This window comes from Xenopus laevis, chromosome 5S (genome assembly GCF_017654675.1).
Source record: "Xenopus laevis strain J_2021 chromosome 5S, Xenopus_laevis_v10.1, whole genome shotgun sequence".
Taxonomy (NCBI): Eukaryota; Metazoa; Chordata; class Amphibia; order Anura; family Pipidae; genus Xenopus; species Xenopus laevis.
The window spans coordinates 778,445-796,418 of NC_054380.1; the positions used below are offsets into that span (position 1 = coordinate 778,445).

Here is a 17,974-nt window from a genome sequence, read left to right on the forward strand (position 1 = left end):
AACGGGCAAGTAACTGAGACCCACTCAGGTCATGAGTCAGGCTTCTTCTTCAGTCAGTCGCTACTTATCTTATTATACTTTATACTGTTTGTAGTTTACCTTTACTATACCTGGTCCAACGTTTACTCAGGTATAGTAACTCATAGCAACTAATCAGATACTCTCAAATAACTGACCCATAAATGCTGACTGCTATGGCGGCTGCAACTGTAGAAAAGTTTTATTACCCCATTATATTCATTCGAGTTTACAAAATTTGATTTTATTAATACATTTCAACTAGTCAAATTTCATATTTAGGGGAGTTTAAAAAAAAAAAAAACCTCACGTATTCGAAATTGCACCCTTGATAAATGTGCCTCTTAGTGCTAATTATAGTGGTGAGAGTATTCTTTATGTTGATGGTTTGTTGAAATGAAGCCTTTCCTGTTGTAAATGGAAAGATTATTTGTGAAACCATTAGACACAGACATAGGGCACAGCTTCTCTGTATCCTCCATTCATTTTCTTCTTCACTTCCTGTGTCACTTCACAGAGCTGCTCTATTTTAGGCTTTTTCTGCAGTCTTTCCATTTCATACCTTCTGTGGGATGTAGTGAGACCGTGTAGTAAAGCAAAGTACAACATGCGGTGGAGCCTGATACACTTGCCTTTTGGCTCATACAACCTGTGCTGGCTGCAGATGGATCAGCCATGAAGAGGCGACACCCAAGCAAATACTAGTCTCTATGGTTACTTAGGGGCAAATTAATGGCAAAGCGGCCGTCGCTACCGAAAATTCACCAAAACAAAACTTTGCAATGATGGATCCCATGATGGAGAGAGAAGCAAACCAGTCCCGTGCTCCTTCCCATCCGCACTGATCTCTTTCCCTCAGTTTAGAGGTTCCCAGACTGTTGTTGTGGCCCTCCTATGAGAAACATAAGTAGGGAATAGGGAGGCCTGACATTAGTGTTGTTCCATATAGACCAGTGCTACAATAGGATGACTGTATAATCTAGTCATGAGCTAATGATGGGCTGCTTCATCTCAATAAGTCAGAAAAACTGATTATAACTTGAATATAATACCTATTAATAAACACCGTATATTTTCTCTTTTGCTTTTGCTCCCACGTCTGCAGTAAGAAGCAGTGCTTGAAGCTGCCTGTTGGTTGCGTTTCTTTAGTCGACTATTTCTCCGCTCTCCTTCATGACCTGAAGATACAAATTGAGCTTCTGTAGAGCAGTATTAATGTTGGCACATCTTACTTTATTCCCCCTCATTTGGAGGAGGCAGAGGAAAGAACTCCCACGTTCAACGTAGATCTGCAATCCCTTCACCTTTCTCACTGTCTTATTCAGACTGCTCCTCTTAATGGCTTGTCAATACTTTCTGTGGTGGAACCATTAGGTACTGGTGGGCTGTAGCTGCTTCTAGTGCCCACACTTGAGTCTATACCCGCTCAATTGCATTCCTAATTTTATAGCATAACAAGAAATATACTGCCATTTATTCATGTGTCCTGATGGGATACAGGGGCACATTTATCAGGGCCAAATTGAAAATTCTAATTTTTTATGACCAAGACTTTCAAATTTGAAATTCGATTCAAATTTTTTTATAAAATGTGAATGGGATTTTTGAGATTTATCATAAGCTGGCCCTTTAAGAACTGAAATTCAACTATTCGCCACCTAAAACCTGCCAAATTGCTGGTCTAGTCAATGGGATCAATATGGAGCTGTTTGCAGCCTTTATGACATTCGAGTTTTTTCAGGGAAAAAACTTGAATCAAGTTTTTAAAATTCAAATCAAATTTGATTCTAATTCAGTTAGAGTTTTGGGGTCGATCCTTTCTACCTGAGTTTAGAAAATTAGATTTATTTTTTTTAATAATTTTAGATTTATTGAATTTTGAGTCTATGGCAGTTTATGGGGGCTTTAAAAAACTCGAATGAATTCGAAATTCGACCCTTGATAGATCTGCCTCTGAGAGAGACCGTTTACTAAACTGTCTATAGATCGTTGCTGTTCTAGCTTGTCCTTTGATTTAAAGGAGTTGTCCACCTTTGATTTAACTGTTCGTATGATGTAGAAAGGGATATTCTAAGGCAATTTGCAATTGGTTTTTATTTTTTATTATTTGTAGTTTTTTTTACTCTGATGATAACGTTACTCCAGCAGTGCTTCTCAAAGCAGAAGTTGGGGCCATGGGGGGATTATAATGAAGACTTGGGAAGGTTAAGCCTCCCTCTATCAACGGACCCATGAATTTCCTATTATACATGGTGTCTGCATTGCATATACTAATATACTGTATTCCTGGGTTATTATGCACTAATTATCCCACCAGGCATTCTGGGGCTATTATATGTAGGACTGGCATGCAGTTTCATTGTTCTGGAGTGACACTGTATTTATATTACCATTTGTACCGGGGCATTCTAGATATATATACCATACCAATACTAGATCTTCTGGGAGGAATTTTATATCAAATTACCACTGGGAATCTGTGCAGACAATGCCTTTCATTCACCTCCCCCAAACACAAAAATCATCTTCCATCTAGAGGCATATTTGGGTACAAATCTTGTTTTCTCCATTTAATACTCCCGGAAGCCTGAAAGTCACTCCTAACATTGGGACTATGGTTAGTTCTCCTATGTGAGCTTGTCATCAACCTTAAGCTTACGTCTCGTCTTTTACGCCATTTTTCTGCAGTCCCACCAATTTGAATGCATCTCTATGGGCTCTATTCCTGGGTTTTAGCATTTTGTATAGTTTTTATGAAACCTCTCTCCCTAGCAAATTGCTTAAATTTTAAGCTCAAAATACTGATTACTTAAGGAGTTAAAAGTTCGCCTGTATGTTGTGATTGCAGATGCCATCTTAGCAAGGTCTGTTGCACAATTATTTCACAGTGCGCATACAAGATACAGCGAGAATTGCGCAAACACAGGGGAATTTGTAACTACACAACACAAATGTCAGGCCTCCAATAAAACGGCTGTATAAGGTGCAGATTCTGCTTAAAAGGGTACAGATTTTTGTTGTAGAATTTGGAATAATTTACATATAATTGGCTTTAATACATTTCCCTTATTTTACATTTTCCCGGATTTTACATGTTTTTTCCCTGGTTCCCTGAAAAACATAAATTTGGGGTTCTATTGTATGTTAAATAGGGGAATTCAAATATTCCAAAAGGTGCTACTGATCATACCTCAAATAAATGGAGAAAAAATATAGTGTAGCGTTCTTGGTAAGATTATGCTTCAATGTGATTACATTCACACATGATCAGTGTATTAAACCCACCTCAAAATATTGGTGCAAGTGAACTTAGTCTCATGTATACTCTAAACACCATCAGATATAGTGCGCTTGTGCTGATTAGTGAAGAGAAAGTTTCTTAAAAGAGGTAGGTACCCACACAGTTTTAGCCCCGTTTCTGGTAGTTGATTATACTCACAGATCACCAGAGTTTGTTTCACATATTAAGGGTATAAGTTGTTCCCCAAATCCTTCCTTTGAACAACAAAGAGTGGCATGTCGGAAAGCGTTTTATAATTAATAAAAATGTATTGCACTTACAATATTTTCCTCTTAAAATCACTTTTAAAACCAAAAGCGGCGTTCCTCTCCTACTAGCGGTGCCTCCCGCAGTTTATATATTGAGATGTCCGCGGCGTATCTCTTTTGTAAGCGGTTGTGCTGAGATGTCCGTGTCGTTCCTCAAATCTCTCTGCGCATGTCCGTGTTGCTTCCACTTACATCACCGCTGACGCGTTTCACCCCGAATAGGTTTCTTCCTTGAGCGATGTTGAATAGGGGGCTTTTAAATGTAATAATTACAGCTATGGGATCTATTATCTGCAATGATCGGGACCCTCATTTGGATCTCCAAACCATAAGTGTGTTACAAATCATTTCAACAAATAAATCATCAAAATAAATCATTTCAACATTAAATAAACCCAATACGATTATTTTACCACCAATTTGGATTCATGCAGCTAAGTAACCATAAAGTGTAATGTACTGTTGCAGGGGAAAAATAATAAATTTTTAAAAACTAGAATTATTTGCTTCAAATGGAATGTATGGTAGACCGCCTAGCCAGTGGCGGAACTACCGTGGGAGCAGGGGGTGCGAGCGGGCCAGGGCCCGCACCCCCTCAGGGCCCCCCGGCAGAGCCGCACGCCACTGAATTTGGCCGTACGGAGGGGGACGGGGCCTGGCTGCGCGTCACACACCAGGGCCCGTCCCCCTCTAGGAACGCTATAGCGCCTAGCCATAATTTGGATATGTCCCATATCTCTGAAGATAGGGATGTTTAAAACGTGGCCTGTCAGATGTTGTCCAGACCAATCCCTGCCCATATTTCAGTGGTAACGTAGGTTGCATATTCAGCAATACTGTGTCTTTGTGCAACTTGTTCAGATGGTGAGATCCAGACGGTGAGCACTGGACATGTCAATTGTAATAATGGCAGAGAATGACTCCATTAACTTGAGTAATCCTTAATTAACTGAAGAATACATAGCTGCAGCTTTGTGTCCAGTTTTTCTGTTTTCTTACCTTCATGTGCCCCAAATGAATAATATAGACAATAAAAACAAGAGGTAAACACGAGCAGTGCATAATAGTATTATTATATACAGTCAGTCTCAATGAAATGATTGATGTACAATGTACATGTTTCCCCCGCGGCCCCTTGAGATAATCCCAAGTACAGAGAGTATCACACAGACAGCTGGTGGGCAGGTGGGAGCCCAATTTAAATGTGAAACCTCACTGGAAAGGTGTTTTTCTCAGTTCTACCTCTGAGAAATGCTGTTGAAAAGCATTCACATAATAATCCCAGTAAGAACTGCCATTGCCATGAATGACTCAGTGTTTTCTAACAAACTGACAATTTTCCAGTCCCCTATACAGGATATATTTGCTGGGCAATTCGTGACGCTTCATAATCAGCAAGGCCACCATTTTCATAGCCCTGATACTGTGCCTATAGGAGCATGGAGAACATTCCATCAGGACAAGGTGCAGCTCTTTGCAAATCAGGCCAACACCCGTCTTCTTCTTCTCTTTTTTGCAGTGAGAGAAGAACAGCTGCTCACCATTGAAGATTACGACCTAAATGTTGTGCGTCTGTGCCTCCAAGTCTTTCTTCCTGATGAACATGGCAACTACACCAGGGCTCTAACACCTGTTGTATCCAACCCAATATACGATAACCGTAAGGAAATAAAATAAGTGGCTGGAGGTCTGGTTGGGATATGGGAATGGCTATGTATTTTTATAAATATATTATAATTATATTACATTATATTTGATAATTAGTTCACAACAGTATCCATTTAAATCAACACATTCAGATTTTAACAGCATATTGTAACACTAACTCCCTGCCCCCCGTCAGCCACCTTTATACTCCAATGACAATTGTCTTCCTGAGTGACTTTGAGTTTGAGGTGTTAGAGCACAGACCCGAAAGTCTATGGCACCGTTTTCATTCATCCTCCAGACTGTTGCATTATTGTCCACAGGGGTTTAGGTTCAGAACATGAAATTAGCACCAGGTTATTTCTAAAGCCATGAGGACACTTTCCTGTTAATATGTTTGGGTCAATTTAAACCTTCTGAAAGAAGAGCTATGAGGAGATATACAGAAAGCTTCTCATTGTAAACCAGTCGTATGTTAGAATCTTCAGGGGTCATTATTTGTTTAATCGAGCTGCCTGAGGAAGGTAGAAAACTATGTGAGTGCTGTTGCCAATATCATCAATATATAATCAGCAGTTTGTTATTAACATATAGTATAGACATAATATAGACATAACATATAATATAGACACAACATATAGTATAGACATAACATATAGCATAGACACAACATATAGCATAGACATAACAAATAATATAGACAACGAAAACAAGACCTAATTGGTTTTGGCAAATACACATATACACGTTAGCACCTGTTTTATTTAATTAGCTTTAAGATGTGCAAATTTGGATTATGATGCACAATATCTTATCCCCTTCTCTGTGTCCTTTGACAGCATTTACTCTAAAATAAATCAGAATTTTGGCATATTAAAGAGCCAGATAACTTACAGGTGATTAATCAGAGCCAAAGATCAGTTGGTTTATCAGATTTGATGATTAGATGAAAGAGGGGAAAACTGTAACTCCATTGGTGTAGGGACTGGTGTGAGTAGTGAACTATATCTATAATCCACACAGATGGAATTTTATGATTCTCAATGAATTTTGTCATTCCACAAAGAGTCACAGGTTAATGGTTTCCCTTTCTTTCCCAAGGGGCTCCCAACACCGCTGAGCTGAGGATATGCCGTGTCAACAAGAACTGTGGAAGTGTAAATGGTGGAGATGAAATATTCCTTCTGTGCGATAAAGTTCAGAAAGGTATTTAATTAGGACATTGTAAAGCTAATAAATAAAATTGTAAAGTTAATAAATAAAGTTCAGAAAGGTATTTAATTAGGACATTGTAAAGCCACTGTTCACCCAAAACCTCACAAAGAGACATCTGTTGCCTGGTCAGGAGGGTCGGTCCCCTCTCAGTTTCTTAGTAGGAAAAAATTGCAGAAACGGGCACCGCAGAGCAATTGCATGCCAGGTTCACAAACAAAATCTAACAAAATAACTGCCTTTTGCACAAATTCTGCATGTAGAGAGACATGATGTCTGGTGAGTTTAATAGAGTGACCTCTAATACATCTTCTAGGCAAAAGGAGCCCCCCTATAAGATATATTGGATCTAACTGTCAGTGAATATCTGACACCCAACTGCTGCATGAAGAGAGAATGAAGAGAAACAGAGACTGAGAGAGCAATAGTGAAGATGAACTTGATTATTTCAGAAACAATACAGAATTTTTAATTGATTGTATTTAGAAAACCTCTTATTTCAGTATGATGAAGCTTCTATTAAATGTTAATTTTTGAGATAGTTCCCCTTTAAGTATAATGTATAAAACGAAGTATCATTGTCCTCCCCAAAAAGGTTTGTGATCTGTTTGTGTAGACTCCAGCTATCTAACCCAGTCCCATCCTTGCCCCCATTCAGACTCCAGCACTGCCTGTCTTCCGCAGTTGAACAATGACTGATATTTATGCATTAACATTGATGTTCTGCAGCCCATTAAAATACACTCTTGGCCTTGGTCATAGAACTTTGACTTCATAGAGAGGATAGGCCTCAGAAAATTGGGTGAAGCAATTTCAGCATAGCCCCATGACTTACATGGTATTTACTTTCTTTTGTCTCTTCTATTTGTTGTAGATGACATAGAAGTCAGGTTTTTTACAGACAACTGGGAAGCCAAAGGGACATTTGGACAAGCCGATGTGCACCGTCAGGTAGCCATTGTATTCAAAACGCCCCCATTTCTTCGATCCATCGCTGATGCTGTGACAGTAAAAATGCAACTTCGAAGGCCTTCTGACCAGGAGGTCAGTGAACCTATGGATTTTAGATACCTACCTGACCCAGAAGGTAAGGCTTATTTAAATGTCATAACATTTCCCTTTATTGCTAAACACAGTATATTTGGTATGATGATGGATATGCATTAAGGATTTTAATTAGTCATGAGTCCATTTGCGCCAGGAATATTAGATACAGCTGTTTTTGTTTTGCTCTATTTAGACCCACATGGAAACAAGTTCAAAAAGCAGAAGACCTCAGAAGTGATGCAGAAGTTCAAATTTGGTGAGTTTTAGTGGTATATTTGCTGACTGACATGATCATATTTACTCTTGTGTGAGACTGAAGGAGCCCCATACTAACCCACGACTCTACTTCAATTTCAAACAGATAGTCCACAATAATATCTATTTAAAGCAGTATTGAAACATTTCAGATTTTAACAGCACTCGTTTCATGTTCTAAGATTTATCCCCTGCCTCCTTTAAGGGCTTTGATACTCAACAGCAATTCTTTCAGAGTGACATCAGTTTTGGGGTGTTTGAGGTGTTAAGGAACAGACCTAATAATCTAGGGCACTATTTGTATCCAGGCTGTTGGATTAATGTCTGCAGGGGTTCAGGTACTTACTAAATACACATTGGTACCTTGATTGATGTGACAATGTTTCTTGGATGTCGGCTAATTACTATTACTGTGTTTTCCCCTGTTTTGTAGAAATACAAGAGAGACGTGAACCAATTCCTGGAAAATTCAATGTAAATCCAATTAAGAGAGGTATGTTGTTGGGCTAGTGCTATCTCGTATTATTATTGCTAAATCATTTGTAGATGCTTATTATTAACAGTGTGAAACCATCCCACTATAGACTTCATTGTAAATCACATGACAGGTGCTCATGTCACTGGTTGGCTGGCATTAGTAACCATGGAAATACATTCAATGATAATAAATCACAATCTTTTTTTAAAGGTTCTGGATTAGCCCCATGTACCAGTACCCTAAGATCCAGGCAACCATTTTGAAGCAACTGTGGCTCTTGTATTTAGAGCAAAAGAGGACATTTCCCTTGTGGCACCATAAAAGAAAGGGATTGTAGACACATTTATGGGCTTTAGGCTCTTGTTTCTCAGGAATCCCCTGTGGTAAAATGCACCTTTGGGACCCAAATATTGTATTAGTGGCATCCGCTATGTAAAGAATATTTTTTCTTACTATTTATTGTATTTTTCTTATTGCAGAACATTTTGCAACTTCATCAGGGTGTGGACAACGTTTCCATACAATGCAGCCCACAACAAGGCCACCTAATGTTGTTTATAATGACTGCACCTCAAACTTCAGCTCAAGTCTTTCTCAACTGGCTGTTTTGAACCCTCACGTGCAGACTAACATGCACAGCACCAACAGCAGCGCCATTAATAATATCATGGAAAGTTTGAGGGCAGTTCCATCACATCCAAACACTTACAAACTCCCATTCAATGAGCCCAATCAGTCAAGACCTGATGTAGCCACCAGCAACAGCAGCAATATGTTCAGACAGCCGTATTTCAATTTTAATGTAGCCAGTAGCAGTGGGCAGGTTTCCAATTGCCCTAGTGCCCCATGTGACATGAATTTATATACATCACCTGCAAATCCTATGGATATAAGCGAGATGGGTCAAATGACAACCAGTACAGTAAATGCTCCCAGTATCTCAAGTTTATCGTGTAATGGTGTTCAGGCCAATAGTATGTTTAATACACCATTTAGTTACCACCCAGCAATAAATGAGCCAAGGCTACCAGACGCCAATGTTGTGGCTCCGCACAGAACATCTATGGGCCATGAAATCTACTCAGACATTGTACAAAGCGATGACCATTATATCAGTGTGGAATCCGAACTTGAAAGCATATTGCAGAACTTTGGAAGTTCAAGTGAAATGTTACATGACTAGCGATTGCTCACAATCTGGCCTTTTAGTGCTAACTGTCACCTCCTTGATATGGGCCCATATTTGCTGTTTGGGTCATTGATACAGGGCCCCAAGTTTACCCTGAAGTCCATAATGCAGGGGCAGCATTGTTGCAAATTATCATGTGAGTAATAGACTATAAATGTAACTGTATCATCTGCTGATGATCATAAGGACCTTTTGTACTGTTTTTAAGTACCGTGCTCTCTTAATATCCTTTTCTTATAAAAGGGGGTCTATATATAGATATAGATAGATATATATAGATAGATATATATATATATAGATATATATATATATATATATATATATATAGTCCTGTCCTATCCAGTAGCGAGGCGCGTAATGCAGTATTTCTGGTATGGAAATCTGTAAATGTAATGACTGTGTCATTGTATAAAAGTCTAGGCTATAAAAACAACTTTTTTTTGCAGTCCTGTAGATTTACCCACAGTCCGTTGCACTAAAAGCCCCTTTCAATATGCACCTCAATTCAATTCCATATAGTTGCGCTATTGATGCAGAGGAATTCTGGAGCCACATGTTAGCTCTGGGGTTCACTATGCCCCCCGCATCAGTAGTGCAGCACATTCACACCAGACACTGGAAATGACACCACACAGATTCCACACATGAGTTACGTGATCATTTTGTCCAGTCAGACACAATTGTGTCCCGCACAGCACACTTGCATCCGGCTCATCACCCACTTGTGAACGCAATACTCCTGGCATTCTGGGAAAAAACCACTGCATTATGGGGAAAAGACACGCCAGTTGCTTTCCAATTTGCACTTTGCTCACTGCACTTGCCGCCTAAATGAGCCCTAAAGTATTTTGAAAGCCTGAGGGAACTAGGTTGGCCACCGTTTCCTAAAATTTTAACCGGTTGGTGGGGACGGGAACAAAAGGGGCGGGGCCGCGTTACGCAGATCGCCAGGAGGAGCACAAAACTTTCCAGGGGATTGGGGGAGGGCCAAGGTGTCATGTAAAGTGCCACTAAATTTGTAATCCTGGCCTTGGCAGGAGTTTTACCGGTGAGGCCAGTAAAATACCGGCCGGGTGGGAACCCTAAATGGGAACCTAGTGCAGCTCCAGAAAAAAAATGATATTTGCAAGATTTAGTGGCAAAATACTATTTATTTTTTACATTTAGTAGGATTTAGCAGCAATATTATTTTTCACTCGAGTCAGGTCTCAGCAATCTGTAACAGCTCGAGTGAAATGGTGTGACCCAGTCCCCAATACACATGGGCGGCACTCCTAAATCTGCACCTCCCTACACAAATCCAAGCCTGGGCACGGGGGTCTGTATTCAATATAACGTTATAGAAATATCTCAGCTTGTGAGACTCTAATGGGCACAAACTCCCACTGAAATCCCTCCAGTTTCCTTGATGACAATCCGTAGACTAAATGTGTTTAGTAGGAAGCGGGTGCAAAAGAGCAAATACTAAACCCGACTCTAGACCTTTTTCTTCTCCTGATAACAAAGCAGCCAAAAGGCAGTAAGTAAATTAATCCGTTTTTAGGCCTTTACTCTTTTTTTTTTTTTTTAGCTTTTATTAGAAATGTTTATTTCCATTTAGGTCTTTGTATCCTTTGGTCCAGAAGGATTAACACTGAAATGTTCTGCCACTGAGTGGAGATTTCTTTATATTTGCTAAGCAAGACATCGCTGATACCCGGGAGCGGGTGCGGCCATATTGATTTCCACACTGGGAATGTACCTGGAACTATTTTATATTTACATTGATACACACATATAGAGACTATAGGACTTGGGTATAACATGATGAAAATGTTCAATGTTTATTACATAAACATATATATATATAATACATATATACAGTACCAGAGATTTTGTACCCTTGATAAGTTAATTTCTACTGAATTGTTTGTAAATGTGATAATCTATGTGTGATATGAACCTGCTTTCTCAGTTTTATCATTATTTGAAAATCATAGCTAATCTCGGAGGTTTCCAGTAATGTCCCTCAAATAGAAACTTTGTTTAGTTCTTTTGTTAAAGTGTGATCCCTCCATGTATGAGGGTTAGGGTTACAATATACGAGTCCTATACAGGGACATTTTCTTGGCCTTGTAATTAGCAATCACAATTTGGGATTAACTACATTTTTTCATTTATTGCTCTTTTATTTGGAAACCTCAAATATTTTGAAATAAATGTAAATTTATTGTTCCGATGTTTTGCCTCATGCTTTTTCTAAAGAGGTTACTGACTCCGCTTGTAGATGTGAGAGCCTTAAAGGAGAAGGAAAGCTACAGAGACAGTTTATTGCCAATAGATTAGCCACAATAGTACAAGCTAGAACACTGTATTTTTTCTGTAGAATGTTTTACCATACTTGATTAAACGGCTCTAGACACGGTCTCTGTTTGTTAAGGATAGCAGCTGCCATATTAGCTTGGTGTGACATCACTTCCTGCCTGAGTCTCTCCCTGCTCACTCATAGCTCTGGGCTCAGATTACAGCAGGGTGGGTAGGAGGGAAGGAATAAACTGAGCATGCTCAAGCCCTAGCCCTTGAGGTTTAAGCTGAAAACAGTTAGTCTGATACAGAAGCCCATGAGTACACAATAGAAGGAAAGAAATGTGCTGTTTGACAGAGGACTCAGAGCAGCATTACTTTGAGAGATTACTGGTGTATTTATATAGATCTTTCTGATAAAGCTTACTTACTTTTAGCCTTTCCTTCTCCTTTAAGGAACACTGAGGTTAGAAAGTTGTAGTCGATTGGAAATGTATCCCAGTAGAACTGCCCGCGGCTGCCATCTTGCTGTATACGGGAGCTGTGAGAGAGGTCAGTGATGCTGCACAGGATTCCCACGTTACCCATCATCACTGACCATGGTTAGGGTTAGTAATGGAGTCTAGGGGGCAGATTTACTAAAGGGCGAAGTGGCTGTCACTGCTGAAAATTCACTGAACTTTACCTCTTTCGCCAGAGTTTCCTTCACCACCTCAGACCAGGTGAACTGCTAAAATGAAGCTGCATCTTCCTCAATCTTATGTCAGTGACATCATATCCTGTATGCTGATAAAATGAAGCTACATCCTCCTCAATCTTATGTTAGTGACATCATATCCTGTATGCCGAAAATGCATTAAAGCTTCGTTTTCCGAAATCACCCGAAGTTTCCTCATGAGGCAGCTTCGGGCGACTTCGGAAAACGAACCGCGGCGTCTGATTAGCGCCGGCATTTTTTCATATTAGCCAGGGCAGAGTTGGGGAAGGCGTTTGGGGAGATTGGCAAAAACGAGCCGATTAGTCACCAGGCCAACAAATCTCCCCAAACCGCGTGTGGACTCACCCTACAAGTCCTAACTATTTTTTTCTCTAAAAGGACATTTCTAGGACATTAGAGAATCTCTTTTGTCTTTATTTTGTTTCCTTGGACACGTGTAATAATAAGTGGCCACTTGAAGCATTTGCACCAACATCTCAACAAAGACGTATATATAGGACCTATATGTAGTAACCAAGTTTCACTAGGCAGAAATGAACACTAGCAAAAGATCGATATGAAATGCTCGTGCTGATGAATTAACGATACCAAAACCACCGGCGTTCGGCTGCTGAGACGCAACTTCGCATTTTAGTGAATTAGCGTAGTGGTAGCAAATTTCGTATCTGGTGAAAATTTGCCCTTTAGTGAATTTGCCCCTATGAGTTGCACATCCAGGAGGAGTCGGTCTGGTGCAGAGGACGATTAAGTCATTGAAGCCAAGGGAAAGGGACATTGGTAAATGAATGTTTGTATACTTTTGATAAGCATTAAAGTACAAACTGTAATTACCAGCTCAATAAATACTCCTTTACAAATACCTTCCTAAGTGCAGCCTAAAAGTTTTTTGTTCGGTGTTGACTTTTCAAAAATTGTGCCTTCCAATTTCACTTGTCCTGAAACTGCTCCCCCTGACCGTTGTCCTGAAACTGCTCCCCCGACCGTTGTCCTGAAACTGCTCCTCCTGACCGTTGTCCTGAAACTGCTCCCCCGACCGTTGTCCTGAAACTGCTCCCCCGACCGTTGTCCTGAAACTGTGCCCCTGACCGTTGTCCTGAAACTGCTCCTCCGACCGTTGTCCTGAAACTGCTCCCCCGACCGTTGTCCTGAAACTGCTCTCCCGACCGTTGTCCTGAAACTGCTCCCCCCGACCGTTGTCCTGAAACTGCTCCTCCGACCGTTGTCCTGAAACTCCCCCCCTCTGACCGTTGTCCTGAAACTGCTCCCCCTGACGGGTGTCCTGAAACTCCTCCCCCTGACCGTTGTCCTGAAACTGCTCCTCCGACCGTTGTCCTGAAACTGCTCCCCCTGACCGTTGTCCTGAAACTGCTCCCCCGACCGTTGTCCTAAAACTGTGCCCCTGACCGGTGTCCTGAAACTCCTCCCCCTGACCGGTGTCCTGAAACTGCTCCCCCCGACCGTTGTCCTGAAACTGCTCCCCCCCGACCGTTGTCCTGAAACTGCTCCCCCCCGACCGGTGTCCTGAAACTGCTCCCCCCCGACCGGTGTCCTGAAACTCCTCCCCCTGACCGGTGTCCTGAAACTGCGCCCCCGACCGTTGTCCTGAAACTGCTCCTCCGACCGTTGTCCTGAAACTCCCCCCCTCTGACCGTTGTCCTGAAACTCCTCCCCCTGACGGGTGTCCTGAAACTGCTCCCCCGACCGTTGTCCTGAAACTGCTCCCCCGACCGTTGTCCTGAAACTGCTCCTCCGACCGTTGTCCTGAAACTGCTCCCCCGACCGTTGTCCTGAAACTGCTCCTCCGACCGTTGTCCTGAAACTGCTCCTCCGACCGTTGTCCTGAAACTGCTCCTCCGACCGTTGTCCTGAAACTGCTCCCCCGACCGTTGTCCTGAAACTGCTCCCCCGACCGTTGTCCTGAAACTGCTCCCCCCGACCGTTGTCCTGAAACTGCTCCCCCCGACCGTTGTCCTGAAACTGCTCCTCCGACCGGTGTCCTGAAACTCCTCCCCCTGACCGGTGTCCTGAAACTCCTCCCCCGACCGGTGTCCTGAAACTGCTCCCCCGACCGTTGTCCTGAACCTCCCCCCCCGACCGTTGTCCTGAAACTGCTCCCCCCCGACCGTTGTCCTGAAACTGCTCCCCCCGACCGTTGTCCTGAAACTGCTCCCCCCGACCGGTGTCCTGAAACTGCTCCCCCGACCGTTGTCCTGAAACTGCTCCCCCCCGACCGTTGTCCTGAAACTGCTCCCCCCCGACCGTTGTCCTGAAACTGCTCCCCCCCGACCGGTGTCCTGAAACTCCTCCCCCTGACCGGTGTCCTGAAACTGCTCCCCCTGGCCCTGGCTCAGCTACGGCTCTTACAATATATGTAGCCAAGAAGCAGATGGCATTTGGGGAGGGCCTAGCACTGGGCACTACTGCATCCAAGATGGCAGCTCAGCGGGATATTAACGGCTGATGTATAATTGAAGAAATGATACCCTTGTCTATTAATTCTCCTTGTTCTTTAAGTAAAATGAATGGGAATTAATAAGCACTAGTACTGGGTCAGCATTAAAGGACAACTATACCTTCTGAAATGAAACAACCAACACATGATTTATATCCTGATAAATGACCAGTTGAATAATCAAATAGAATTGGCCTGTACATAAGTGAACCCTGTGCCAATTTTGTTATGTTTTGTGTGTTACTGATCACCTGACAGGAACAAATGCAGGTTCTAAATAAATCAGGAAGAAGTCTGGGAGTAAAGACACAGCTCTGTCCATTCATTGGCTGATGTGAGCTAGCGTGTGTGTGTGTGTGTGTGTGTGTGTGTGAGCTCTTGGTTTGTGTGTGAGCACAGAGCTTCACAAGGTTATAGTTTCCCTTTAACCTCACCCACTGCTAGTATTTCTGTTTTCTGACATGAAAGTTCTCATGTGTATATATATATATATTTATATGTACTTGTATATGAATCTAATAGTGCTGCTAATATTACACCAGAAGCCTTTAATCTTCATAATCAACGGTTCTGTTACAAAGATATTTTATATCAAATAAAAAACAAATTGTTTTATGTGGTAACAATTGTCCTTTTTTCCCACTAACTGCTACAAATGGCTTTCTAGTAAGTATTTTAATACTTTTATTTAACCTTAAAAGAACAGTAACACCAAAAAATCTTAAATCTTTTAAAGTAATGAAAATACATAGTAACAGTGTTAGGTTGAAAAAAGACACGTCCCATTCAAGCACAGGATACACAGTAGATAACAGATAAGTACTACTATAGTTTATATAAACAAGCTGCTGTGTAGCCACAGGGGCAGCCATTCAAGCACAGGATACACAGTAGATAACAGATAAGTACTACTATAGTTTATATAAACAAGCTGCTGTGTAGCCATGGGGGCAGCCATTCAACCACAGGATACACAGTAGATAACAGATAAGTACTACTATAGTTTATATAAACAAGCTGCTGTGTAGCCATGGGGACAGCCATTCAAGCACAGGATACACAGTAGATAACAGATAAGTACTACTATAGTTTATATAAACAAGCTGCTGTGTAGCCATGGGGGCAGCCATTCAAGCACAGGATACACAGTAGATAACAGATAAGTACTACTATAGTTTATATAAACAAGCTGCTGTGTAGCCATGGGGGCAGCCATTCAAGCACAGGATACACAGTAGATAACAGATAAGTACTACTATAGTTTATATAAACAAGCTGCTGTGTAGCCATGGGGCAGCCATTCAAGCACAGGATACACAGAAGATAACAGATAAGTACTACTACAGTTTATATAAACTAGCTACTATAAACAAGCTACTATACCTGCTATCCCACAGTCACACTCCCTTCCCAGAGACTATTATCCACTGTTAATATAGACACCATCTCTCCCTACTATACCTGCTATCCCACAGTCACACTCCCTTCCCAGAGACTATTATCCACTGTTACTATAGGCACCATCTCTCCCTACTATACCTGCTATCCCACAGTCACACTCCCTTCTCAGAGACTATTATCCACTGTTACTATAGGCACCATCTCTCCCTACTATACCTGCTATCCCACAGTCACACTCCCTTCCCAGAGACTATTATCCCCACTGTTACTATAGACACATCTCTCCCTACTATACCTGCTATCCCACAGTCACACTCCCTTCCCAGAGACTATTATCCACTGTTACTATAGGCACCATCTCTCCCTACTATACCTGCTATCCCACAGTCACACTCCCTTCCCAGAGACTATTATCCACTGTTACTATAGGCACCATCTCTCCCTACTATACCTGCTATCCCACAGTCACACTCCCTTACCAGAGACTATTATCCACTGTTACTATAGACACCATCTCTCCCTACTATACCTGCTATCCCACAGTCACACTCCCTTCTCAGAGACTATTATCCACTGTTACTATAGACACATCTCTCCCTACTATACCTGCTATCCCACAGTCACACTCCCTTCCCAAAGACTATTATCCACTGTTACTATAGACACCATCTCTCCCTACTATACCTGCTATCCCACAGTCACACTCCCTTCCCAGAGACTATTATCCACTGTTACTATAGGCACCATCTCTCCCTACTATACCTGCTATCCCACAGTCACACTCCCTTACCAGAGACTATTATCCACTGTTACTATAGACACATCTCTCCCTACTATACCTGCTATCCCACAGTCACACTCCCTTCCCAGAGACTATTATCCACTGTTACTATAGACACCATCTCTCCCTACTATACCTGCTATCCCACAGTCACACTCCCTTCCCAGAGACTATTATCCACTGTTACTATAGACACCATCTCTCCCTACTATACCTGCTATCCCACAGTCACACTCCCTTCCCAGAGACTATTATCCACTGTTACTATAGGCACCATCTCTCCCTACTATACCTGCTATCCCACAGTCACACTTCCCTTCCCAGAGACTATTATCCACTGTTACTATAGGCACCATCTCTCCCTACTATACCTGCTATCCCACAGTCACACTCCCTTCCCAGAGACTATTATCCACTGTTACTATAGGCACCATCTCTCCCTACTATACCTGCTATCCCACAGTCACACTCCCTTCCCAGAGACTATTATCCACTGTTACTATAGGCACCATCTCTCCCTACTATACCTGCTATCCCACAGTCACACTCCCTTCCCAGAGACTATTATCCACTGTTACTATAGACACCATCTCTCCCTACTATACCTGCTATCCCACAGTCACACTCCCTTCCCAGAGACTATTATCCACTGTTACTATAGGCACCATCTCTCCCTACTATACCTGCTATCCCACAGTCACACTCCCTTCCCAGAGACTATTATCCACTGTTACTATAGGCACCATCTCTCCCTACTATACCTGCTATCCCACAGTCACACTCCCTTCCCAGAGACTATTATCCACTGTTACTATAGGCACCATCTCTCCCTACTATACCTGCTATCCCACAGTCACACTCCCTTCCCAGAGACTATTATCCCACTGTTACTATAGGCACCATCTCTCCCTACTATACCTGCTATCCCACAGTCACACTCCCTT

At 41.8% G+C, this 17,974-nt stretch overlaps 1 protein-coding gene across 1 annotated transcript in view; it reads left to right on the top strand.

The window, feature by feature from the left end:
- The window catches only part of rel.S (v-rel avian reticuloendotheliosis viral oncogene homolog S homeolog), a gene marked incomplete at its 5' end in the record, with an annotated part of 31,564 nt that extends 21,957 nt beyond the window's left edge, over positions 1-9,607 (top strand). Inside the window, 9 exon segments of the mRNA NM_001088281.1 lie at positions 5,087-5,227; positions 6,316-6,420; positions 7,301-7,513; positions 7,667-7,729; positions 8,162-8,221; positions 8,686-9,098; positions 9,100-9,113; positions 9,115-9,162; positions 9,164-9,607. Coding sequence (NP_001081750.1) covers positions 5,087-5,227; positions 6,316-6,420; positions 7,301-7,513; positions 7,667-7,729; positions 8,162-8,221; positions 8,686-9,098; positions 9,100-9,113; positions 9,115-9,162; positions 9,164-9,389 — 1,283 coding nt within the window. The 3' untranslated portion in view covers positions 9,390-9,607.
- Between the last annotated feature and the right edge of the window lie 8,367 nt (positions 9,608-17,974).